Source organism: Zonotrichia leucophrys, chromosome 2 (genome assembly GCF_028769735.1).
Source record: "Zonotrichia leucophrys gambelii isolate GWCS_2022_RI chromosome 2, RI_Zleu_2.0, whole genome shotgun sequence".
Lineage (NCBI taxonomy): Eukaryota > Metazoa > Chordata > Aves > Passeriformes > Passerellidae > Zonotrichia > Zonotrichia leucophrys.
Genome location: NC_088171.1, coordinates 21,576,306 through 21,600,117, shown reverse-complemented (window position 1 = coordinate 21,600,117; position 23,812 = coordinate 21,576,306). Strand labels below are relative to the sequence as shown.

At 38.4% G+C, this 23,812-nt stretch overlaps 1 protein-coding gene across 1 annotated transcript in view; it reads right to left on the bottom strand.

Annotated features, from left to right (window-relative positions):
• CUBN (cubilin) overlaps positions 1-23,812 on the bottom strand; it is a 145,288-nt gene that overhangs the window by 25,545 nt on the left and 95,931 nt on the right. Inside the window, exons 44-58 of the mRNA XM_064704204.1 lie at positions 22,965-23,155; positions 22,490-22,673; positions 20,986-21,160; positions 19,782-19,960; positions 17,782-17,991; positions 17,341-17,481; positions 16,767-16,948; positions 15,101-15,272; positions 13,971-14,177; positions 11,969-12,118; positions 11,004-11,125; positions 9,105-9,330; positions 7,020-7,207; positions 4,622-4,778; positions 3,241-3,390 (exon numbers count right to left, since the gene is read on the bottom strand). Coding sequence (XP_064560274.1) covers positions 3,241-3,390; positions 4,622-4,778; positions 7,020-7,207; positions 9,105-9,330; positions 11,004-11,125; positions 11,969-12,118; positions 13,971-14,177; positions 15,101-15,272; positions 16,767-16,948; positions 17,341-17,481; positions 17,782-17,991; positions 19,782-19,960; positions 20,986-21,160; positions 22,490-22,673; positions 22,965-23,155 — 2,634 coding nt within the window. The remainder of the gene's footprint in view (positions 1-3,240; positions 3,391-4,621; positions 4,779-7,019; positions 7,208-9,104; positions 9,331-11,003; positions 11,126-11,968; positions 12,119-13,970; positions 14,178-15,100; positions 15,273-16,766; positions 16,949-17,340; positions 17,482-17,781; positions 17,992-19,781; positions 19,961-20,985; positions 21,161-22,489; positions 22,674-22,964; positions 23,156-23,812) is intronic.

The window sequence follows — 23,812 nt, the reverse complement described above, 5'->3', positions numbered from 1 at the left end:
TGCAGACATGTTTTTTTAAAAAGGAGAAATAAACAAGTTATTAAAACATTTTAGATCAATGTGGTATAAACAGAAAGCAGTTGTCTTGTATGGACAGAATATAAATATTACAGAATTCTAAAAGCAGATACTGCAGGAAGCCTACATCCATTTTCCCTATTCTCCCATTATTTGAGACTCAGACTTTATTGTGTGTTATACTCACACTTTAAGAGTATTACAGCCACTTAATAATACACTACTGTAGCTGTCCTAAAAGAGAATTTGTCAGGATGTTCATCTGAATAAACCTAATGTGTTGTATTGCACTAAACATTGCACTATTGTATTGGACGAGAAATTGAATGTGATTAATTACTTCTTAGTCCAACAAGAAAGTCCAAATTACTTGGGTAAATTGTCCAAATTAATTACTTCTTAGTCCAACAAGAAATAAGGGGTTTTTATTAATTCTGTAGACTTTTGTAGACTAAATCTATTTTTCTGTAGATTTTTGTAGACTTTTGATCCAAGGAGGGAGGGCATATGGAAGACATTTATCACTGCAGAAGCTGGGCTGGGATAACAAACTCACCCTTATTTGTTTGGTCCTCTATAAAGTAACCAAACACCACAATGCAAGTGGTAGTACAAGAAGCACATGGCGGCTTATGCAACTTCCTGAAACTGGCAAATCAAAAGAGAGGTTCTATAACCATTTTCAATTTGGCACAGGAATAAACATCCTGAACACTGCGAGGAAATCACAGAAGCTAAGCCAAGCTCCATTCATGGGGCTCATCTTGCCTCTGTTTTCCTGCCCAGACCTCAAGTATCTTGTGTAAGCTATTGTTTATGGCTTCCTGCAATAGGCAATAGGTAAAGAGAGTAAGAGAGGTTTCCAGAAAGTAATTCACTCCACCTGCACAATATAGTTGGTTCTGAGTTTATCTCCACCGCTAGGAGATAAATCTGGGTGAATGTCTAAATTAGAAGTATATTTTCAGGGGCTCAAAGGGAGATAAAAATTGTTCTACCTACCAAGAAGCAGAGTGTTTAGATTAAATTTTGAAACTAATGCAGTTTTCCCAAGTTCTCTCTTGCTCTGCTTGTTGCTATATTTAGTGCTTAATACTTATTTAATAGGTAGTACATGCATGTCATGTTCATTTGGTTCCTGGTACTGATGCCATATCACTGCGGTGGGTTTCCAGCCTCAGTCATTCTTTACAATCAGAAGAGGCTTCTCATCACAGCTACTATTATGTTTTCAGAGGCAGAGATCTGTGACTAACCCATTAAGTCATTCCATTATGTGGCACTGTGTCACGGCACTATAGACTATTAACTTTTATCTTCTAATTTTCTGGAGAAGATATCTCAACTTGTTCAAGTCAATGAGATATGCATCCTTTACATGCATTATCTTAAATATTTCATTTCTTTAACAAAAACTATGGAAAAAATGAGATTTCTTTTGAGAGGTCAAATAGTTAATAAATTATGTTAATTAGACATGCAGCTAAACTTTAAAACCCAGTCTAGAACATCTGCAATATCATGGTCACAATTTTAAAGGCCACTCTTAGCAGCAATCTAAGTAGGTGCAATGGTTCCTTGCATATGGAAGAGCTAGAAATGTTTCTAACAGATACTGCTAAATATTGTCCTGCCTTTGCAAAAGAACTAATGGAGCTCACACTAGAAACCCTTAATGCTAGATATGTGCTAAATATATTCAGTGTTGCTGCTGAATAATTTTTCATTTCTGCAATAATAGTTATCAAGATGGTGGTTTCAATCTTTTTTACAGTTTCAACCCAGGTGATTTTTCATTACTGCAGGGCTGTATTTTAAGATTTTGTGAAAAAGATTAGTATCCAGCTGCTGGAGAGTGTTCTACTTCCTCTTTGCTAACCAGATGTCCATTAGCTCATATCCACAGCTCTTTCATGTGACTAAGGACTTTTAGTCAGTGTAGCCTAAGGAAGCCTGTAAAAATAAAGGAACAAATTGCCCTGCAAGAAACAGAATATTTTTAGTATTTATTTAGATCTATGTTTATTAATATGTCTGTGTCACTTGCCTCTCTGCTTTAACCCTCTTGATAATAAAAGCTTGGATCCATTTATAAATTAACTGAATGCACAGACAGAATGCAGATTAGTAAATGTTCTCAAAAAGTTGTCAAAATTGGCACCATCTGATTCAGCCTAATATTTAGTGTCTTTGCTGAATAACAGTGTCTTCTATGTGAAGAAATTACATAATTTCTGTGGTTTACATTTTATTTTTAAAAATTCTTAAAGCAGTGGTTTTTATTAGGTGATGAAAAAAATATTTCAGATAAAATCATAGTCAAAACAAATTTTTATCTCAAACTTAAGTCTGAATCAGAATACTTTTGAATTCAAAACAGTCTGGAAGCTTAAAAAGAAAATAAAAGAATACTGTTTTCTGTTTTTATTGTTGGGTCTGAAGAAAAATACAAATCACACAACCCAACTTAGTCTCAAATTACTCCATATCTCTTTGACTGGTCACTTCAAGGGAACCAGCGTAAGATGGCCTCAAAATATGAGATGCCACTCAAGTAGTTTGGACATATGGATTCCTCTGTGTTATCATGGCTTATCCACACATAAAAATATGATCTTATCAAGGCTGAGAAAGCTTTACCACTCACACTAATGTGATCAGGATACTGTACTTGTTACGTCTTGGCTAAATGCTGCCAAGTTTGATAATCACAAGAGGGACTTTTGTTACTGGTATGTATAGGGTAATCATTTATGCATTTTTCCTTGCTGTAGTCTTTCACCTAATTTCAGGTTTCTGTATTCTTACATCCTTGTAAAACATTCTAGTGTATTTATAAGTTAAGAAGCAGATGCACTGAAAAGCAAAACAGCAGGTTAAGATCAAAAAGATTGTAAGACTCAATGGCAAACAAAGAAACAAAAAAGCAAACAAACAAAAAGGCAGGAACAAAGACCCAGATTAGCCACAATCACTTTTATATTCCAAGAATCTGATAAATTCCCAAAATCATTGCTGCAAGATATTCAACAGGTGAAATCTCTCTTCATTCTTCTGGAAGACTTCAGTTACTCAAAACCTAACCCTGAAAACTATAAATGTTCATCTGTAAAAGATTTTCAGAATGGGCCAGCAACTTACACCATCAATTATAGAAGACTTGCATGTTTTCAAGTAAGAAATTACACTTCATAATGCATACTGAAATTATGAACCAGTTACCTTCCAAGTCAAAAGTCTCAAATTCTAGGATCACCAGTGACTGTGGTCCCTGATCAATAATATAGTTGCAGTTCAGGTTGTTATCATACCGACTAGGGTAGTTTGGAGAGACAATACGACCTTCAGGGCCAGTGAAATTTACTCCACATCCTGCAAACAAATAAATAAAGCACAGTTATAAATCTGGTGATAATACTACTCTGGGTTTGCAGTAAAAAACCCAATAATGTACACAAGGACCTCATCTCTAATGGTGAAAAAATCAGGGAGAGTATCACATACCCTGATGGCAAAGGCAGGTCTTACCTATAGCCAGAGCAGCGATTTTGGGAAGCATAGGGCTGTCCCACCTAGTGTCACACTCTTGTGTAAGAGCAGCCCATTGGCCCACAGCCCTGACCAGGAGGACACAGCACTGCTGCTCCTGTGGGTGTGGAGCCTGCACATTTCAAAACCCCTTAGAACATTCAAATGTGTCTGAATTGGAGGGGGCATTACTGGGGCACAGGAGCCTTATTTGAAAATGCCCACATTAGTGTAAGTGGTGCCATTCTTGTTTCATGCCTGACTTCCAGGAAAATGCAAGGATGTAAGGGCACCTCTGCATTGCTTTGCTGTATGCAGAGGCAGGAAAAGCTTACTATCCAGAAGTTTTCAAGCACACAAAACAATTTATTTTCATGGAGCTCCTTTGGATACTAATGACTTGCATAGCCTTTGTTTTTTCTTTTTTAAGACAAAAGCTTAAAATAATGCAGTGCACAGTGAAATGCTGGTAGAAGATTAGGAATAGGCATATGAAGCCTGTGACTGTCTCCACTGAGATCGTGCCTATGTTAGTGCAAACATTATAAAAAACAAAAGTGGTTTCAATTCAGAATTCTGAATGCTTCAATGGTGTTTCCCTCAAAACACTTAGTTTCTTGCTGTTTTTATCTGAATGCCATGAAGGGCAAGTGGTTTCCTTAGGCAGAATCCTACAAAAACCCCAGTTACCAACAGCAGCTGAGCAATACCTTCTCTGCTTCTGGTGGGTTTGACCATCACAAAGCACGTACCATGGTTAAACAAATGTCTTTTTAAGAAAATGAAAGCATTAGATTCCATGCAGTTTAACTATGAATTTTTAAAATTTAAAGCCTATTTATTCTTTTCAGCACACTGAAAAGGCAAAGGTGGCTGAGAATAACTACAAAATTAGAGCTGCATCTTAGGCAAGTCTGACACTTGAGTTCATTGCACTCAGTATGGAAACTCTTGATTTACACATCTGGGCAGAAGCTTCAATGCCTTGTTGGACTGGGCTCTGAATTGCTACACACGGGTCAAACTAATCCCAAATGGACTAATTAAGCAGCCACCTGGCTTTAATATTACTTACTGCTTGTGAAAGATGCAGAGAAACCTGGAGCAGGAGCATCCTGAGACTGAAATACTGTAGTTATCACATTGTTTGGAGCAACAACAGGATCAGGAGCTGAACTTCCACATCCTGTGGCTAACAAAGCTGCTGCTTCTTCATTATTTCCTCTCCACACCTGGCAAGAACAGATTGGAAATGGTTTAGTGCTTTCAAAGTCTAAGCAGTTTGTGGGAACCCAACAGGAATTACACATGCAGTTTTTCTTTCCATAGGCTAAGGGTAGGACTCATCTCACAGTGAATCTAAGAGTTCTAAATTGGAGTTAATTATACAGTCAGTGGAGACAAAAAGGTTTCTCCAAGGAGTGAGTCACAGAGAATAACTTAGGTTGCCAGGAACCTCTGAAGGGCATCTGGAGGTCATTTGCTTGAACCCTTGCTGGTAACAGAGCAAACACAGATCAGGTCCAGGGACAAGAGAAAAACATTTTATGCATATCATTACCTACTTCCATTTTATCTCTGCTTACTTAACTCCATACAACCTATGAATATGCATATCTGTGTATACAAGTAATTATTACAGGTAATCCTTATGTTATTCAGTAAATAAGAATCAAAGCTGTCATTCTAGGTTAATACATAGGCATCAGATAATACCTAGTGTTGCTAATATTTTTTTAAATTTTATTTTTCATTCACTTTTTCAATGACAAGTATCAACTCAAGTAAAGAGTTACTATAATAACTCTTTCTAATAAGGAAAAAAGCCATGACATTAAAATATTACTTCAATTGTACCAATAGCCAATTTGAGCTCAGTCAAACCATGCATCCTATAAAGCACATGCAAGTTTAGGTAGATATTTAAGGGAAATCCTCTTCAGGTATTTACTTAAATATGTGCTTGAGGTTCACAGTTTAAGTGCTGAATTTCAAGACACATGTAAAATGAAACATAGGTATAAATGTTTGATGTTTCTTAACATTTAAATATTTTCCTGAATCAGGGTGTTTATTGACAGGTTTTAAAATGTCTGTCTAAATAATGAATTATTTACTCTAATAATAAAATTATTTTTGTTGATGTGTTTGAACAGTTCAAACAGTTTTTTACTGTAGTTTATACCCAAAAATGTATAATATCTGATTTTTAAAATAATGTGTTTGAAGGAAATTGAGTGGAATTAGTACAACCACATGAAACTATGATTTCTACAAGCAACCATCCTAGAGAGGCAAGGGTTAGCCAAGGGTGAGTCTGTAAACGTAAGCATTTGAATCACCTCATTCATGTGACCAGGTGTTTGAGGCAATGAATGCTCAAAGGATTAATTTATACAGTCTATAGCCTGGCCAAGGTTTTGCAAAGTCACTATTGATTTTGGATTACTCTCTTTTGGCTGCTCAGCTTGGAATAAATGGAAGAAACTTACATCATTCTACAGCTTTTCAGACCCTTCATACATTTCAAATTACACATTTGGAAAAGGAAGTGGGCATCAAAAATTTCAGATCTTCCTCTATGGAGAAAACCTCCAATTGTCATAGTTCTGCTTATGTCATTTAGGGCAGTTTAGGAATGTAAAATTAAAGACTTTTACTGAGTAGCATTAGGACTTTCATATTAGTGAAATGTATTTTAACATTGCATCAAGTAATTGCTGGAGCAGGTTATGAAAAGGCAAATCTAATCCCTGTGGGGTTTTTTTCACAGCCTTAAAATATGAATGCAACTGTAAGCTGGTTGGTATAGATCAGATGTGCTGCTCAATCCTTCCTACATGTTGCAAAATTATGTTTGCCCTTTATTTCAAGTGGGAGTTGTATTGCTGGGGAAAAAATCAGCACAATACCACTGAATATATGCCAAATGCCTGAGAAAAAAATGATCCTGAAAAATGCAAGACATGTCCACTCTATTCAATTGCTTTGAAAACAATGGTTCTTGACAACATATGAAAGATCAGACTTCCATTTTGTTTCTGGAAATTAAAAAAAGAAGTGCAGCCTGGATAGTCTAAGTACTTAAAAAGGAGTTTGGTAGAATTATAGTGTAAAATTCACAGGTTTTTTCTTCACTACAGTATTTGAAAATAACTTATCTTCATGCTTTATTATCTCATTATTTTCTGATTCTGAAATAATATATGCATTTTTGATATTTTTCATTTCTGGGGATGCATGTAGGCTGATGGTTCCACCTCCCTGCTGGAGGTGGAACCTCAAGAACCAATGAAAATTAAAACTGTATATAGGCCAGTTCACAAAGCATGCAGAAAATGGACTGTATGATACAAGGACTTTAGTTTACCCAAATTTTGAGTCTTGACAGTTCAAACCATTTCCCAAATTTTGAGCCTTGACAGTTCAAACAATAACAAATGCAAAACAGGGATCTGAAATCATTATTTTACCTTCACATAACTGGTCTGGCAGCTTCCATTGCTATCTGGAATCTGGAAGTTGCTGTGGAAGTTCACCTCCAAGTGATTGCTCTCATGTGTAATGATGGTCCATGTGCATCTGCTGTTCATGGGAAAGTTTTGAGGCCAGTGAGGGGACTTGATTGTACCATTATCTGAGTGAATGATTCCACCACAGCCTGAGAAAAATAGCAACAGATGGGAGAAATGTTTAAATATTTTTGAGTGGTGTCGTGTTCAGCTTTGAATGGTTGTTTGCTTCTGTGGCTGCAAAAGTGAGAGAGGAAAGCTCTGATACTCACTGCAACTTCATTTACCCCTCCTGATCTTCTTTCTCCCACCCCTGCAGCAGGAGGTAGTTACACCCTAGAGGAGTCTCTTTGTACTTCACTTTATATTCTCCACAAACTCATTCTTGCCCCTTCATAGCCTTTCACAAGGTCCATCTATAAACTCCTGGCAATTTGAAGTGAATATTGCTTTGGAAGGGTGCAGGGGTCAGCAGTACATCTGAGACTGCAGGTTCCCCACACCCCGCAGCATGCCCATTGTGACAGAGAGCCATTCAGAAAAGCACTCTAGGGACAAAACCCAGTCTATTGATATGTCCTTTTTCTTCTCACTCTGCAACATGCAAATATCACAGTTCCACATGTGAATCTGTTCAAGCTACATCCGTTTACCCAGGGCAAAATGGTGACCTCCCCCGCCTAGGCAGCCCTGTGGATTTCACTGGAATTATGGGATGGGCTGGGAAACATGCCTTCAAAAATTGCTAACAGATTCATTTATAAAGGCCAATAGCTGGTCATGGCTCTGTGGCAGCTCATGATTTTACACAGAATAAGTTTAGTTAATTTGAAACATATTTGCAAATACCACGCCAAGAATAATTTATTAGGGCTATGAGTACAGTACTATTATTTCAGATACAGTGTAGTAAAAGGATGAATAAAGGGCAAAAAAAGTTTTGTAACATCCTAGTTTTTTCCTCTTAATTTAAAAAATATATAATAGCTTTAATAGGAAGATGTTTTCATTCTTCTCTGTTAGAAATGGCAATTGTGTTTAGAAGGATATGAAGCCAAGTTTTGGTCACAATACAGAATGCAGACTGGGAAATTCTCAGTGAACAAATGAGAAGTTGAAGAAAGTAAACTATATATATATATATATATATATATATAAATGAAATCTCTCAGAGAGAATACTGCCTATGCACATGGCATGTGTAGGCCAATGTCTACTACACCATCAAAGAGTGGGCTTCATTGTGCATGAAATCTCAGGGAACAGTGTCAAAAACTTGCTAAAATGACAGTGTATATTCGTGCAAGCATAGACTATTGATATGTTTAAGATGACACTCCATCAACTAAGTGTGTGAATACAGCTGCATAATTAGTGGACAGAAAGATGATCAGGATCAGCCAGAAGGTTTGCAGCTGCAGGTGACACTAGGAAGCACATGCCAGCTCTGTACTGAGCTAGCATTTCCGTCAGCTGTAATTTCTGCCCTGCCACCATCTGCCACATCTACCTTTGGTCCTTTAATGACTTCCTGAAGTACACTGCACAAATGGTGAGCTACAGAGTGATGATAATTTCAAGAGAAGAAAGGTAGCTTTGAGAAATGTGCCATTCAATCTTGTGTATATACCATCTTCAGAAGTGTACCAACATCTCCATCACAGTGCAAGAGCTCTAGGCTGCTGTCACATGTGCTCTTTGAGATGTTCTGTCTGCCTCTCTGTTTTGGAACTACTCACTTCTTCCTAGTTTTAAGCGTTTAAACCAAACCAAACTGTGGAACAATTGTTATTCATGAAGTGAAATGTCTCATAGTCCTTGACAATAGATACCACTGCTGGGAGGGTAATAGTGATGGTTTCGATTTACAGCCATCAAGAAACTGCCAGTAGGAGGTTTAAAAAGTACAAAATCAATCCAAATTTGAATTCATTGTGTAAGATCAGAAAGTACTGGATAAATACTTAATTTTTTTTAGTACTGGCTTCTTTCAAGGATCCTGAAGATGATGGCATGCCTTTATTTTGTTCTTTAATGCAAACTTACCTAAAGATTCTGCTGTCCATGTTGCATAAAAGCCACCTCCTTGAATGGAGTGATCAGAATTAAAGATGATGACCAGCTTGTTGGAGCCAGAGCGAATAGTCCCAGGTGAGTTATTTCCACAATACCTCCCTATGACAGGAGACCCTGCAGAGCCACCATTCAGGATGGTAACAGAATCCCACTTACAAACTGGATGGTTTTCAATGTGGAAGGCTGTAAAAGTAAGCTGCAACACACAAAGGTGACATTCAGGTGCTAAAACCAGTCACTCTAATGGAGGGTATAAAGTAATTCCAGACAGATCCTGTAGCCATCGTGGCACAATGGCTTCTGGGTACACTCAGAAATCTGACCCTCACTTCATGATGCCTTTCTGCAACTATTGATTGGAATCTTGCCACTATAAGCAGCAGCAGCTACTTAGCTTGAAGACAGAAGTGGGAGAGGAATTCATAGGTACAAAACTGGCATCATTGTGTCTTAACCACATTTTGAAACTAAGTATGTGCTTCAAAACAGTGCTGAGTATGTACAGGTGTTGAACCACTTTCTTGCGTGCAAAGTTTCTGCTCATGAAATATAACTAGCTATGCAAGCAGAAGGCCTTGGATATTTTTTTCTTCCTATTATTTTGAATCAATAGACTAACAGTTGCTAAAAATAATGTTTGTTTCCACCAAAACAGAAACAGTTCTGTGGTTTGTTCTCATGGGCCTGGATGTATCACATAAACAGACTGGGCAGCTCCTGACCCTGTATCCCTCCCACACCAGTGCCATTTGTCCTTGGAGAGATATGCTCACACCTGGGATCTCCAGTTCAAACATTTAGATTGCTGGTTCTGTAGACTCCAGCATTTGTTGATGCTGAAATATTGATGTACACTAGTAACTGCCTGGCCTTGTTTCCATCAGTTTTGGGATTGTTTTAGGTAAGTTTCAGGAGCAGGATCTTTGTAGAAAAGTTTAGCAAACATACAGGATTTTTTCCTGTACCTTTTGTGTGTCTTCACTTCCAAAAGAACCTGTCTAAGACTAAATACAAATTTAGCTGTAATAGTTTAAATTCAGAACTTTGCCAGCAACTAAAACTGGCAGCTTGTACTGGAAAAAATTAGTCTGCCTTCACTGAGCATGCTGCTACTCAGTCCTTTCAAAACAGAAATCTGCTTTCATCTGATTAAAATTAGTTCTGCTTTAAACTAGTTTGTGTATTAAATAGAAATCTTGTGTTGTACTGAAATAATCCTGTATCCCCTGAAATAAGTACATAAGCAGTGGTCAGAATAGCAAGTAGTAGAAGAATTAGGACTATTCAGTGAATTAAGTTTTGTACTGCTTGGTCATAAAGGTGCTTAAATTGGTCTGTCAGGAGTTTGACTCAAGAAAGTAGCACCTCAGGCAGACTTCTAATACTTCTTGGGAAATTGGAGCAACATTTCATTGATGTAATTTGTACCAGAAATCATATTGTGTTCCAGACTAACCAGTAAGACACAAAAGTAACTTGGTAGTGGCTTGAAACTTTCCTGCAGAGAAGAAAACTTTCCTGAACTTTCCTTCAGCCTCATGTTTATTCTCATGATAGTGAGAATATCCATGAACATCTAATAAAATGAGTTATTTCAGTTTTGTAAACATAGCAAGTCATTGTTTAAAGGAGAAGTCAGTGCTATGTTTTGAGGTCAAGTAATACAAAGATCCTTCTGTTTTTCAGAAAGGACAATCTTCAAACATTTTGTTGTGTTATCTTCATTCCCTCTTTTAGTTAAAATCAATGGGAAGATGTTTAATTATTCCACATTCCTGATTTTCCAAACTGTCTCAAATCTGTTCCGCAAAACTCAGAAAGTACTTCTCACACTGACTGCTGTGTATACAATTGTGACAAGTTACTCACAGTGATGGTTTCACCTTCAGGGGCTTCCAACACCCAGGAGCAGCGACTCAGACGGCTGTAAGGCTCTGGGTAGTTAGGGCTTGAGATAACTCCCCCTTCACCTGACTGTACACCACCACAGGCTGCAGGAAAAAAAGTAACATTTCAATGCATTTTCAGAACACAACACTATAATCAAATGGGTGGAAGGTTATTCAGCTTGTAATAGCAATAAAATATATTTAAGATGTGCTGATAGAATTAAAGGTGAACAATTTATCTGGGAAACTCCAAGTTTTAAAATCTTAGTCATTGAATACTGAGTAAAAGGATGCAATGACCTTGAAACTTGGCATTTATTCTGATGCTTAATATAACTCTGCAAAACCTTTGCCAGCTGACACATCTGCCTCTTCCACCTTATCGTCCATTTGTTTATCCCACTCTTAAGCAAAGCAGTGCCATCCTTGGAACAACACAATGAAGTAAAAAAGTTTCTGATGAGTCTAGATAAGCCCCAAGGCTAAATCCAGCTGTGACAGGAAGAGTAGTTGTTCTGGCACACAAATGGCAAAGTGGTGTAATTTGCACTGATATGGCTTCAAGTAGATTTCAAAATGAGTGCAAAGGTTCAAGCAGCAGAATGCATTTCAGCTCTGCTAGCACTCCAGAGACCTATCTGAAGTAAGTCAAACTTGGCTGCTATTACCTGTTACATCCTCATTCCCAAGAGCAACCAGCTGCTCTGAGTGTTGCAAAATCTCAGATGTGGTTTGGGGAATGCCAACTGTGAGGCAGAAAATCCGAGAGTTCCACTGCTAGCACATGCTTGCTTTGAGAGGTATAAATAGTGGCTAGCACTCTAACTTTTGAGGACCTCTTTGAGAGTTATCCCATCATGACCATTCCCCAAATCACCAAATGACTGGCAGCATTCCCCAGAAGTGCCTCAGTCAGCCAAGGCAGCAGTCTATTGAGACATTTACCTTCAAATGTGTAATGGGCCGAGAATCCTTTATCTTCTGTGTTTGCATCACTGACAAAGTGTACCCAGACCTGGGGGGCAGCTATAACTAGTGGCACAGATGGTGCAGCCTGACCACAAAGTCTGGCTATTAGCTCTCCATCAGCATTCCCTAAGCAAAGGAAAATAAAAGAAACAAAAAAACACATCACTTTTTGAGTCCCAAAAGAGCTACAATAAGATATGACAGAAGTCATTCAGGTTACTCAGTCTCTACAGTGTGAAAAATGATACCAATCATTGCTTTCATGCATGGCCAGCTGGCCAGAGATCTAGGCTGTTGATAAACAGAAAAAGAAAACAGAAATATTGTGCTGTAACATTTCATTCAAACTGAAGGGAATGGTCTGAAAGACAAAATGAAGAGTCCTCCACAAAAGCCAAAAGTTAGAAATATATTTCACTGGAGCAATATGTAGCTCAGCTGTATGACCATGTACAACCTACATGCATGTGCATGATAATCTAATAACCTAATACCTTACCCTAAAAAATTTGAAGTACTTATTTTATCTATTTAGCTTAAATATTAGTCATTGAATTACAGTAAATTCTGCTTTTAAATTTTTTATTTGAGTGCCATGAAGTGTGTTGTATAGGCATCACAAAAGAATTTTGCACGTCTCAGCTCCATTTGGGGTCTCAGGTAACTTAAAGTAGAATTGGACCTTTCCCTAACTATGCATCTGCTGTGTCAAGAGTCTTAAACAGCACCTGCCTGAGTTAGTGGCATTCTGCACTACTGCATCTCATTAAATGTTACTTGTCAGCAGACACAGATGAATCAGGGCATTCTGCTTTTGACAGAAGGCTAGCTTTGAAATTGGAAGTCCATTGGTAGTGCTGAAATGGGCACTGGTATTTAGATGACAAAACTGTGTAGAACAAAACAAGACTACAATTTCTTTCTTTCCATTTTCTTTGATTGCATTGCCTGGAGGCCTGAGGCTCATGATAAAGTGAGAGCAGCAGGAATGGATGAGTAACAAAGCAAATATATTTTACTGTTTCTTTCTCTGAGTTTTTTTCTATTATTTCCCAGCTCCAGTGCATACATGGAAGAGAACTGCTAGGCTACACAGCTATGCAGGGTCTGGCTCTACACAGGACAAACCAATGCTATACAACCAAAAGCTCTTGCTCAAATGAGTGCAAATAAGGATGGGACAGATTCCTGCTCTCAGCCTTTTCACATGTTTCAGAAAGCATTTCCTGGTAAATTAAAACCTGCTGTCTCTGGGACTCACAGGTACAGCCTTTCCATGATGACAGCTGCAGCTTTCATACTACATTTGGCATTAGCTGAGTGACTTTTATGTGACATTTCCAGTTGCTTGCTCTTGTGGATAAAGATGTTCAAATATGCAGGGATACCACTGGTGCAATAATCCTGTGTTTAAAATGCTTTAGTCTGTGTTTTGCAACGTATTCTCACTGGAAATAAGTATTTATTTTTGAAGAGTCATCTTATAGAACATAAAAATGGATGTGAAGTGGGTATGCAGTCCAGAGGCTATGAATAATTCAAACATTCTTTACTCCATTCCTGCTGTCCCTGGAGATATTTCAGGACCAGAGAGAGAATGGAGAGTGGACCAAATAAATTATTTTGATGACTGCAAATGCCATCTCTCAAGGCAAATGAAGTGAAATTCATATTGTCCCATGTAAAGAGTGTCAGGTGTGTATTGCAAATAGCAAAACTAGTTACGTCTCCAAAATGTCTATCTAGTTTTCCATTTTCTCCCCTGAAAGAACCAAATCCATGCATGCATTCCTCTGGTAGTGAAATCCCATTTCTTATCATGGATGCAATATGGAAGGCAAGATTTGAACACTCTCAAATGTACAGATTCTACAACAGTCATTCCCTGCAAATATATATGGACGAGATTTGGCACAAACAGAATTGTACAACCAGAATCTTGATAGGCTTCATCCATTCCCCTGCTGAACATACAAACCTATTCGCAGCTCTAGGTGGTCATACTGGCAGTTCTGGTGATGTTCCAAGTGGAAATCCTCAAAAGATATATAAATGGATGAATTGTAGTGAGAAGGATTTTCAATGATCCATTCACAGTTCAGGTTACTTGTGTAATTTCCGATGCCATCATAACCAGGAGAAGAGAAATCCCCACCTGTGTGTGCCATCAGGATTCCACCACAAACTGCAGAAACAAAATATGGTTTATTTAAAAGAAGTAAAAATTCTTGTATGAGGAGAAATCCTGCCCCTCTTCATTCAGGTATGCTCCCATCAGAAAGCACATGCTGATTAGATCAAAAGCTTTTCCATCTTCTAACTTTTGTATAACTTACTGCTCTGTAGAAGAGAATTCCTCTCTGTTTCCCTGGAATTTATTGGCAAGTCTTTAAAAACACACATTTAAAGCAAAGAACAATTATTTACAGGATCAAATAAAATACTTCAGCAACAATATCAATATAACAGGCATTATTTAATATTTTTATAAAATCTCACTACAGCTTCAGTTCAGTATTGCTCAGCCCAACTCATTACCCAATTCTAGGCTCAAGAGAAAAAATTTCATGGAATTTCAATGCCATAATAGGATGCTTGGGGTGGGAGCTGGAAAATAAGTTCAAAAGGTTCAAGGCTGTAGTAGTAAGGCTGTGCCAGCTGCCTCCTCTCTGGAGGCTGAGCTTGCAAAAGTAGGTTAGCTGCACTCTTTCACAAGCTACAATAAATTAATTACCCCCCTGAGTAATAAGGAAGCACTTGAATTATTCAATTTGTCTATAGCACTATGCTTTTTGAAACTTTTCATGGAATAAGGCCACTTCAGACCATCTCTTACTCAAGACTTACAAAAAAATAAATCAGTAGGGACAGCAGGGACTGTCATCTGTACAAAGCCATATGAAGTCCATTGCTCACAGAGATTCTCCATTTTCTTTCAAGTTCTTTCAGCTAATTACAGATAAATATCCATTCCCATCCAGAGATGAAAACAAAAAAGAGTATCAGAGATTTGTTATCTGTTTAGGTAATTTTGTTTCATGTGTGCCAGTACTCCAGCTATGAAATGACTTACCAGAGATCATCACTCAAATAAAAAACATACACTACCTGCATCTTCACTTGAGGTGTATGAGACACTGAAGCCTCTGGCTGCACGGGATATATCTGTCACCAAAATGACTTTCATTGTGTTTCCAGTGGATTTCACCTCCGTGCCTGGATTTACCTCCCCACACAGCTTGGCCAGCCGGGGAGAGTTTTGCCCAAGGCCATTGTAAACCTGTGGAGTCAAAATAAACTCTTATGACACCAATATACAGTCTTATGAGCATCTCCTGTGTAATTTACGAGTGTTTGCACCCTTTAATACAAAATTCACTGATGTCCCTCACAGGGGGTTAATTCTCAAATCTACCCAAACCTTGGAAGAAACTTTCATTGCCTTGAGTGGATGAGGCACTGAAGTAAACATCAAAATAACTTGCTTATTTTAGTGAAATACAAACATATTCTCTCCCTCTCTCTCTCTCCTTTTTCAAACAGAAATTGAAATATTTTTATTGAGAAGAGCACTGTGGTTTAGCGCAATATTTATGTATTCAATCACTTAATAATGCCAGCTACTGATCATATTCATTTCATTTCAAATCATAATCTATATTCTTTTTAAAGCCAACATGAGCTTTATCAAAATATTCTCCAACACACTGAGTGCTGGTGTGCATTTCTGCTTATTTCAAACATTTCACTTTTTGATGATCCAGGGATATTTTGCTCCATTTCCTTCATGCACCCTTTAGCCTAGGAATTAATTTCCTTCTTTCTACTCTGCAGTGCAAGCAAGGCAGAAATTACATTTCCCACTGAGACTTGGAATATATTAGAGTATTGAAGGCATAAAAGTCAGCAGGAAAAATTTTCCTTTAAGAGATCATTATTTGATAAAAAGCCAGCTGCCAAAGGTTTGTCTAAAGCATCTATGAAGAAAAACAAGGGAAACATCATCTACAAACCTCAAGGGATGAATGGCTACTTCAGACCCCCATGCTTGCATGGATTCTGATCATCCTAAAGTTAATTCCTGTGTTTGCATTGCTTATCTGAGGAAGTGGGAAGCTAAACTCTACCTCACATTCCTGCAATTTCAGAGCAATCATATTTTTGAGGCATTTGTACACCAGGTCCAGGTTTGTGTGCAAGCCTTGAATTTTTTTTTCACTAAATAACCAGAAATCAAACATAAACATGGTAAAGTAACCAATATCTACCTTTTTTTCAAGGTGGAGAGTGATATACAAGTAAGGTTTCTTGGGGTTTCTCCATCTTTAATTCAGAGAAGCCATTTGCTGCAATCTCTTTCTGTCTTTTTCTACTTTTTTTTTTTTTTTTAATGGACAGTAGATACTCCCTAAGTCAATAAAACCTGGGACTGACTGATGGATTTTGTTTGCCCAGAAAAGAGACATTGAAAGCTTTCAAAAACCCAATAATTTTTTTTCATAATTGATAAAAAGACAACTCCAGTGATTCCTTGAATCCTTTTACTCTGCCTGGGCCACAATTTCAAAATTTCCATACCCCAAAACAAGGAGATGAGTTTAGATGCTCCACAGTGGTAACTTTCTCTCATTTTATCTGCTTTCCCCAGATTAAATTACAATTTGTCTAAAAACCATATATAGACCTGTAAGTGACTTTTCAGCTTTATTACATCCCTTAATTCTCCACAAAGGGATTAGGAAGAGCAGCTTCTGACTCTACACCCAATACTCACAGCCACATAATCCGATGAGCAGCTCCAGTGCTCTTCAGTTTTCATGTCATTAAAGGTGAGGGTGACACGTCGCCCTGCTCCCACTGTGATCCTCCATTCACACACCCGGTTATGGGGGTAGAGGTTGGGGTAGTTGGGTGAAGTAAATGTTCCAACAGGTGCAGTAAGATCCCCACCACATTCTGAAAGATCCAAATATTGGTACATTTCTCAGAGTAAAGCATTGCTTATAGAATTGTAGCAAAAAAAAATAACACAGTGAGAAAAAGAGATCTTGAGAGAATTTGATCCCCCTACTCTGTCCGTATGTTTGTCTAAACAGCCAAGTTCCTGCCAGTCTGTATCACTCAGTCATAAAAGCAGCTGAGTATTAACTGACCACAGCAACTCCTTTTAGTCTAATTGTTAATATTTCCTTCTCTGAAGGGCTCATACCAGGCTTCAGAAGCCTGGGTGACCCACAGGCTTTGATGCCAGATGATGTAAGCCTCTCATTGTGGCATGAGACATATATGACTTTGGTCTGTGGTATAAGTTTTTCCCTGAGAATAGATTTGAACCCTACAAATCCAACCTTCAGTACTGGAATCAAAGCGCAGTCTGAATCCCCGGGCATTGACTGATCCATCAGTGACAAACTTGACATAAGCAAAACTGTCAGAGGTGTCCACAGCATCAGGGAGAGTATTACCACAGTACCTGCCCAACAAATTTCCTGCAAAAATCACACAGAGAAAGAGAAATTTATATCAATATATTATTTATATTTATATTGAAGGTCACTTTCCAATTTAACTGGACAGGCAGGAGTAAACTAGTGGAATTGAGTTATTGTTGGCAAATAGAAGGGTTTTGTTTGCCTGACTTTGCATCAGCAAGAAAGGCACACACAATAAAACACCGCACATTGAAAAGGCTCACTTTATACCCAAAGGGAAATGCTTTCAGGAACCTCAGGTGAGGTTTCCTAGTAGTACTAGGGAGGGGAAGACAAACATTGAAATAATTCTCAGACCAGAAGTGTTGTATTCTCGGATCTCCACGAAGTCATTTGTGCACTCAGCAGAGCTTTGAATATCCAGGCCTTCTAGTCTGATGGTAAGATAGTGGCCCCAGGGACCCTGCAGAAACCATTCACACAGCAGGTTGTCTTGATAATAAAGGTCAGGATACCCCGTGCTTTCAATGACACCACTTTGTCCTATCACTGTCCCACCACAGGGAGCTGCAAAAGGAACAATATTGTATGGTTGACTAAAGAACATCACAGAGATGATCTTTCTCCTAAGTAAGACTTACAGGTAAGGTACAATTGACTTGCTCTCTAACTGTGGTGATAAGACAGGAATTACCTTCCAATTAAAAATCTTCCATGTTCTCAATCTAATAATCAGTCCTGGTTGCTGTTATATTTTATTTTTTTCACATCCCTCCCCATACCAACACACACATTGCCATTGCAGACATCCCTTCCTCTCTTTCGTATCTCTTATAATTTGAATAAATTCACAATTTTCAATCTAATCTCTATCTATGCCCATATTTACCAGAAAACCTTGCGAACATGTAACTGGTAAATTAAAAAGAAATGAAACTTGCTAAGTGTGGATCTCAATTTTTTCTGACAGACAAAAGTTGACTTCTGGTTTGAGTCAACAGTTGTAGTTCAGATTCCTTTTTCCTTTCATCCCTTCCTACTCACTCTTTGTGATGCCTTAGTGAGTAATCACTGCACAGTGTGTGAAACAGCTATTAATTTTTAATTCTATCTCTCTGAACACTCATTTCTCTGCAGTACCTGCAAACATAAGTTTGTAGCAAGGCATACAGCAAACATGTGCTTACAGGCACATGGTGTGACTCTGGTGGTCATGTGTAGGTCCAGGAGCTGGACCTCGATTATCCTTGTGGTTCCTTTCCAAATCAGGATATTCTATGATTCTATGAAACAATATTCCCAGGTGGATGTTTTTTTAGTGGATTCTGTGTCTGTTACAATCTTTCCATGGCAGTAACAGTTGTGTTCATAATGCCAGTTCTGTGAGTCATTAGTGCTTAGTTTCAGGATGACTGGCATTCAGCTAAGATACTGTAAATCTGTTACAGTTAAATGTAAATTATGGCTTCATATACTAATAAGAAGCCTACTAATACGTAAGCTTCTTCAGTTTTCACATTCAGAAATATGATAGCACTCTATTTTGGCTTTAGTGTTTCTAATGCAATGAGCAAAATTCTGTAGAAAACAATATAGTTCACTACTTTGCCTTTGAGAAATTAACAGTCCTAAGATTTTCTATACACATGACACTAACATAATGGCTGTTATTCTTTGAAGATTATTAACATTATCAAAACAAAAAAAAGTATCATAATTCTGAATTTGATCAAGGACTACTTTTTCTTGAATTTAAATGTTTTTCTAGTGCATTCTAACTGTTTTTGCAGCTTGAGAAGAAGTAACTAAAGTATTTTTTTCCCAGATGGCAAATAATGGTTTTCATAGCTCATTCCTTTTCCAGTCCATTATTATGCTGCCCCTGTTTATCTATCAGCTTTTTTATAGATCTATTTACATTTACATAGAGAAGCTCCTAATTTGTTCTTCTACTGCCAATTCTCAGCTGATCTTCACATTCCCCTTCAGAACCTTGCTCATGAAAGTGACACTAAGTTTGCAGGCTGAAAATCAAACCATGTTGCATGATTTTATCCACACTGACCTTTTTCCCACTGCTCCTTTGACAACTGGCTTTGGCAAGCAGTTATCCAGTGGTTGTTTCTCCTACTGCTGCTGGTCTGTGAGCTCTTTCCTATTAATATTCCCCTAATTTTCAGCTCTTGCCAGGGGCAGAACATGCTGATATTCTGAAGCCTTAGCTCTAACAGCAACTGAAAGAGGCATCTTCCTGTCAGCCCATCCCACAGGTCTGATTTAAGTCCTATTACAAAAGTCTAACGCTTGAAACAAAATTCTTCTTTAAAATCCTAGAAAATGACAAATGCAAGCATTACCAATGGAGTATTTAGCATTGAATCCCACGTGTGTGGCGCTGTTGTCAGACCTGAACCTCAGGTACATGACGGCTCCTGAGGATCTCTGTGAGCCAGGCCTCAAACCTCCACAGAGCCTGGCAATGAGGGGCGCGCTGGAGTCGGCGCCGCTGCGCAGCTCCAGGTAACTGGAAGTGCAGCTGGAAGAGGAGACAATTTTCTTTTCAGTGTATGGCAGTGGTGGTCAAAAATCATTCCAGGATGTGCACAAAGGCATGAAGCTGTAGTGAATTAGATTGGTTTCCATGCAGTGTAACCAGGACAGAATCAACAAGATCACACAGTTACGTAATAATTAAATCAAAAGAAGTGCTAGAAACATTGAAAAAGATTCATCTAGAACTCAGTCTATGATCAGATCATATCTAAAAGGAGCAAAGTCTGGGTAGGGATATGAACAGCACCGGTGAAGTAGTTGTGATCATCTTAAATACATTTTATTGGCAGGATTCAGATTCAGCAGATATTCCCTATTAGTCTCACTGAGAGGTGTTGAATTATGGGACAACAGGAAGACAGATTAAAGGAATAAAAATTCAATTCGGGAGTCTAATTAGGTGGGCATACAAGACCCAAAATATCTTAAATATAAGCTTTGCCTTCAGAATGGTGCAGTGTCCTGGATGCCAGAAAGGACACCTTTGGGATTCTCCATCCTTCACCATTTTTCCTGGATATGGTTTCACAGGCTCACCTTTGTCTTACAGCTCCTACCAATGAAGCTACATCAGCTGGAAAACAACCTTGTTTTATGGCACCAGGCAGGTGCAAAATGTGTAGACCCATTGCAAACCAGCTGCCAGGCAATGGAGGAGGGAGGCAAAGTGCCATGGTGGGAATCCATTGGCTTTAAAAGCACCCGAGAGTCCAAAATACTGAAAACCTGAATATGAAAGAACTCTGGAGCACAGATTTTACAGAAAGCACCCTTGTATGGATGTTTCCACTTTTTCTGTCATATTAGTTTCTTTTATGCATAGCAACGTCCTAGGAATGTAAGCCAAAGACCTGATAGCGTCAGTGATCTCTCAAAAATTTCTTAACACCATTTGACTTTAAATATAGAAGTGTTTGTCCTCTGGGAGGAATTAGAGAAAGTAACAGAGAAAGAAAAGTCAGAATGGAGTCTCTGAAGAAAAATAGGCAAAACAATGTGGATGTATACTTTGGTGAAGGTTCAATGTAAAACTGATCTTCAAACTGCAGCTCTACTGCACGTCCATTGGGAGCAGTGATGGTCCAGACACAGTCAGCATGCGGAGGGTAATTGCTCGGGTAGTTGGGGGAAGATGTGTATCCACTGGGGTTGAAATCACTGATATAAATGTTCCCTCCACAGGCTGGGAAAGAAAAGATCACCAGTAAAAAACAACATGAAAAGGAAATGGGTGAGGCATCAAAAAAATGACTTATCACTATATTCCAATAGAGTTTCCTTTTGATGTCATACAGTCACATAAAAAAACAAATGCATTCTATTGCTTGCTGTGGAAAAGCATTTTAATGCAGTAGAATCCTATACTCCTGTGCTCCTGCTTACCTAGTCATCCTCATTTCCAAATGTTCAGGGTCTTGAATTGAACTGCTATTACTTCTTCCTTGGATTGCTTATAAAACAAGCGAAAAACATATTTCTTGCCTTGTTACTATGTCAATTCCCAAGAGCTAGGAAGCCCACAAGTCAGACCCATCAATATATCTGTGAATCATTCCCAACTTCTACTTTTCAAGAACTGAAATGTCTGAGATAATAATGAATGTGTGAGGAACGCCAGTCAGAGCAAACATGAATGTTTGTTCAGGTCCTTTACCTGACAAAAATATCTTTATTTTGACTAGAACATTTTTGTCCTAAACTCCTCTACATTCTAGGAGTACTGGTTAACCTGGGGCTTTACTCAGGTTCCATGAATAGAAGTGTCAGAGATGCTGTTTTACAGCTTCACCTATTCTCCTCACGAATTCTCTGAAGTAATGCTAATTCTTTGGGGCAGCAGGGAAAATAGGCAGAAATCAAGCACTTAAAGATTTGAGCTGATTGACAGGTTGCCTTAGTTGTTTAGATATTCTGTTTAACAGGTCTCCAGGTGTGCCAAGTGGCATCTGTTATAAACACAGTGGGATAACTGCAAATGCCAAGTTTGTGATTTCCTCCTGGGACCTGGTCTCTATTTTGTTCATTCTTTCAAAGAAGTTAGTTTTGGCAATTAATGTTATTTTCTCAGCTGGGAGTAAAACTTGTGAGAAATGTTGCCACCTTTCTAGACACACTACCCTGAAAAGCTCCTGACTTCATGTAGCGCTTGCATGGGGTACTAAATGTTCAAAATAAAGTTCTTGTTTCCAGGAGACTTTGCTTTCCTGTATGCATTTTTACATCTCTTCCTAGCTGTAGGTGCTACTTCCCTACTAAAGAGTCTGGGGTTTTTTTCTTCCTTTTTTTCTTAATCTATCTTTAATATTTTCAGGTTCTGTGACCTCTTTAAAAAGGAGAGATCTGAGTGTCAGATCAGAAGTCATGCACTACAGGACATTTTTGCAGACATCTGATTTTACCAGGGTTGGGACTTTGAACAAAAATATCCTTTAAGAGGACAAACTTCAAGTTACATACATACTTATACATTTCTGTATAAATTGCAGAATTTAAGTTTGTTACCTAGACTTACCTAGACTCTTAGCCTCATATCTCAGTTTGAATCCTTGACCCTCATTGCTACTGTCAGAAGTAAAGTGGACAAAGAGCTGATTGTCTGTGGTGTACATGGTGGAGATGGGGCTGCTTCCACAAAAACGTCCATTCCCTCTGGCAGACACCAAAGGTGGGGCAGCATTATCTAACCCATTCTTCAGCTAAAACAGAAATTGCTAATGTTACTCAAGCAAACAGCCCTGGAATGTAAACTTTGTGCACACATCATCTTAATGCTTCCAGCCACAGGGGAAATTAATAAACTAGTGATTAATTAATGTGCATTAATAAAAAAGAGAGAGAGAGTGTGAGATAGAGAGAAATATCTTTGGTATTTCTCTTTTGGTGGTTGCACCCCATGACATTTTGAGCTGCTCTACTGACAAGTAAATCTGTAAGATTCAGTAGCTTTAACAGCTTTGAGGATTTGGTGACCCAGCCAATAACCTCACCTCTACGTAATCTCCAAGGGTGCAGGAAGTGTCCTCGCTCTGAATCTGGAAAGGCTGTTCAAAATGAACAGCAATGATAGATCCAGTGGCTACCACTACATGCCAGGAACAATTTAGATTAGGAGAATAATTTTGAGGGTAGTTGGGGGATGTTATCACACCCCTGCCTGTGTGCAAATAGCCTCCACAACCTGAAAAAAAAAAAAGATAAAAGTTGAAAAAAGTGTCAACTATTCACCCATTCATTTTGAGAAAAACCCTGTCTCCTAAAACATGTGATGGGTTAAAATAAATTTTGGAATGAGTGTTTGAAGAGCTGAGGGGCACATGATGAATGATCTCCCAAATCACAAGCTTATAGATTTCAAGATGACACACCACAATCCTGACCGTGAGACTGTTCTCAGACTTAGCAGACGAATCAGCAGGCAGCAATGTCCAGGACCTCCCACAGCATGAGTTTGTCATTACCCTGTCTGAGGACATTGCTTCTAGCCATGGACCAAAGCACTGCCATCTACTCCAGCTGCCAGTCAGAAAATCTTCCCCAGTTGTCACTTTTGCCCAAACACTTTCTTGGTGCCTCAGCCCATTCAGGAATCTGTCATCATTCCTGAGTTCATGTGGGAGGACTGCTGCTGGGAATTGCTGACATTCCTCATAGAATTTATACAGATTCCTGCATTTGCCTCTTTCTGCTTTGAGTCATTTATTTCTTTCTCTTAGCTAAGCATTCTTTCACCCTTCAACTGAGCTGTTATAAACTTAGGCAAATGCTTTTCTTTCTTTTGAGAAGTGACTGGTCAGGTTGAATCATGCTTTGTTGCATTATATTGCTGGAAAAATAG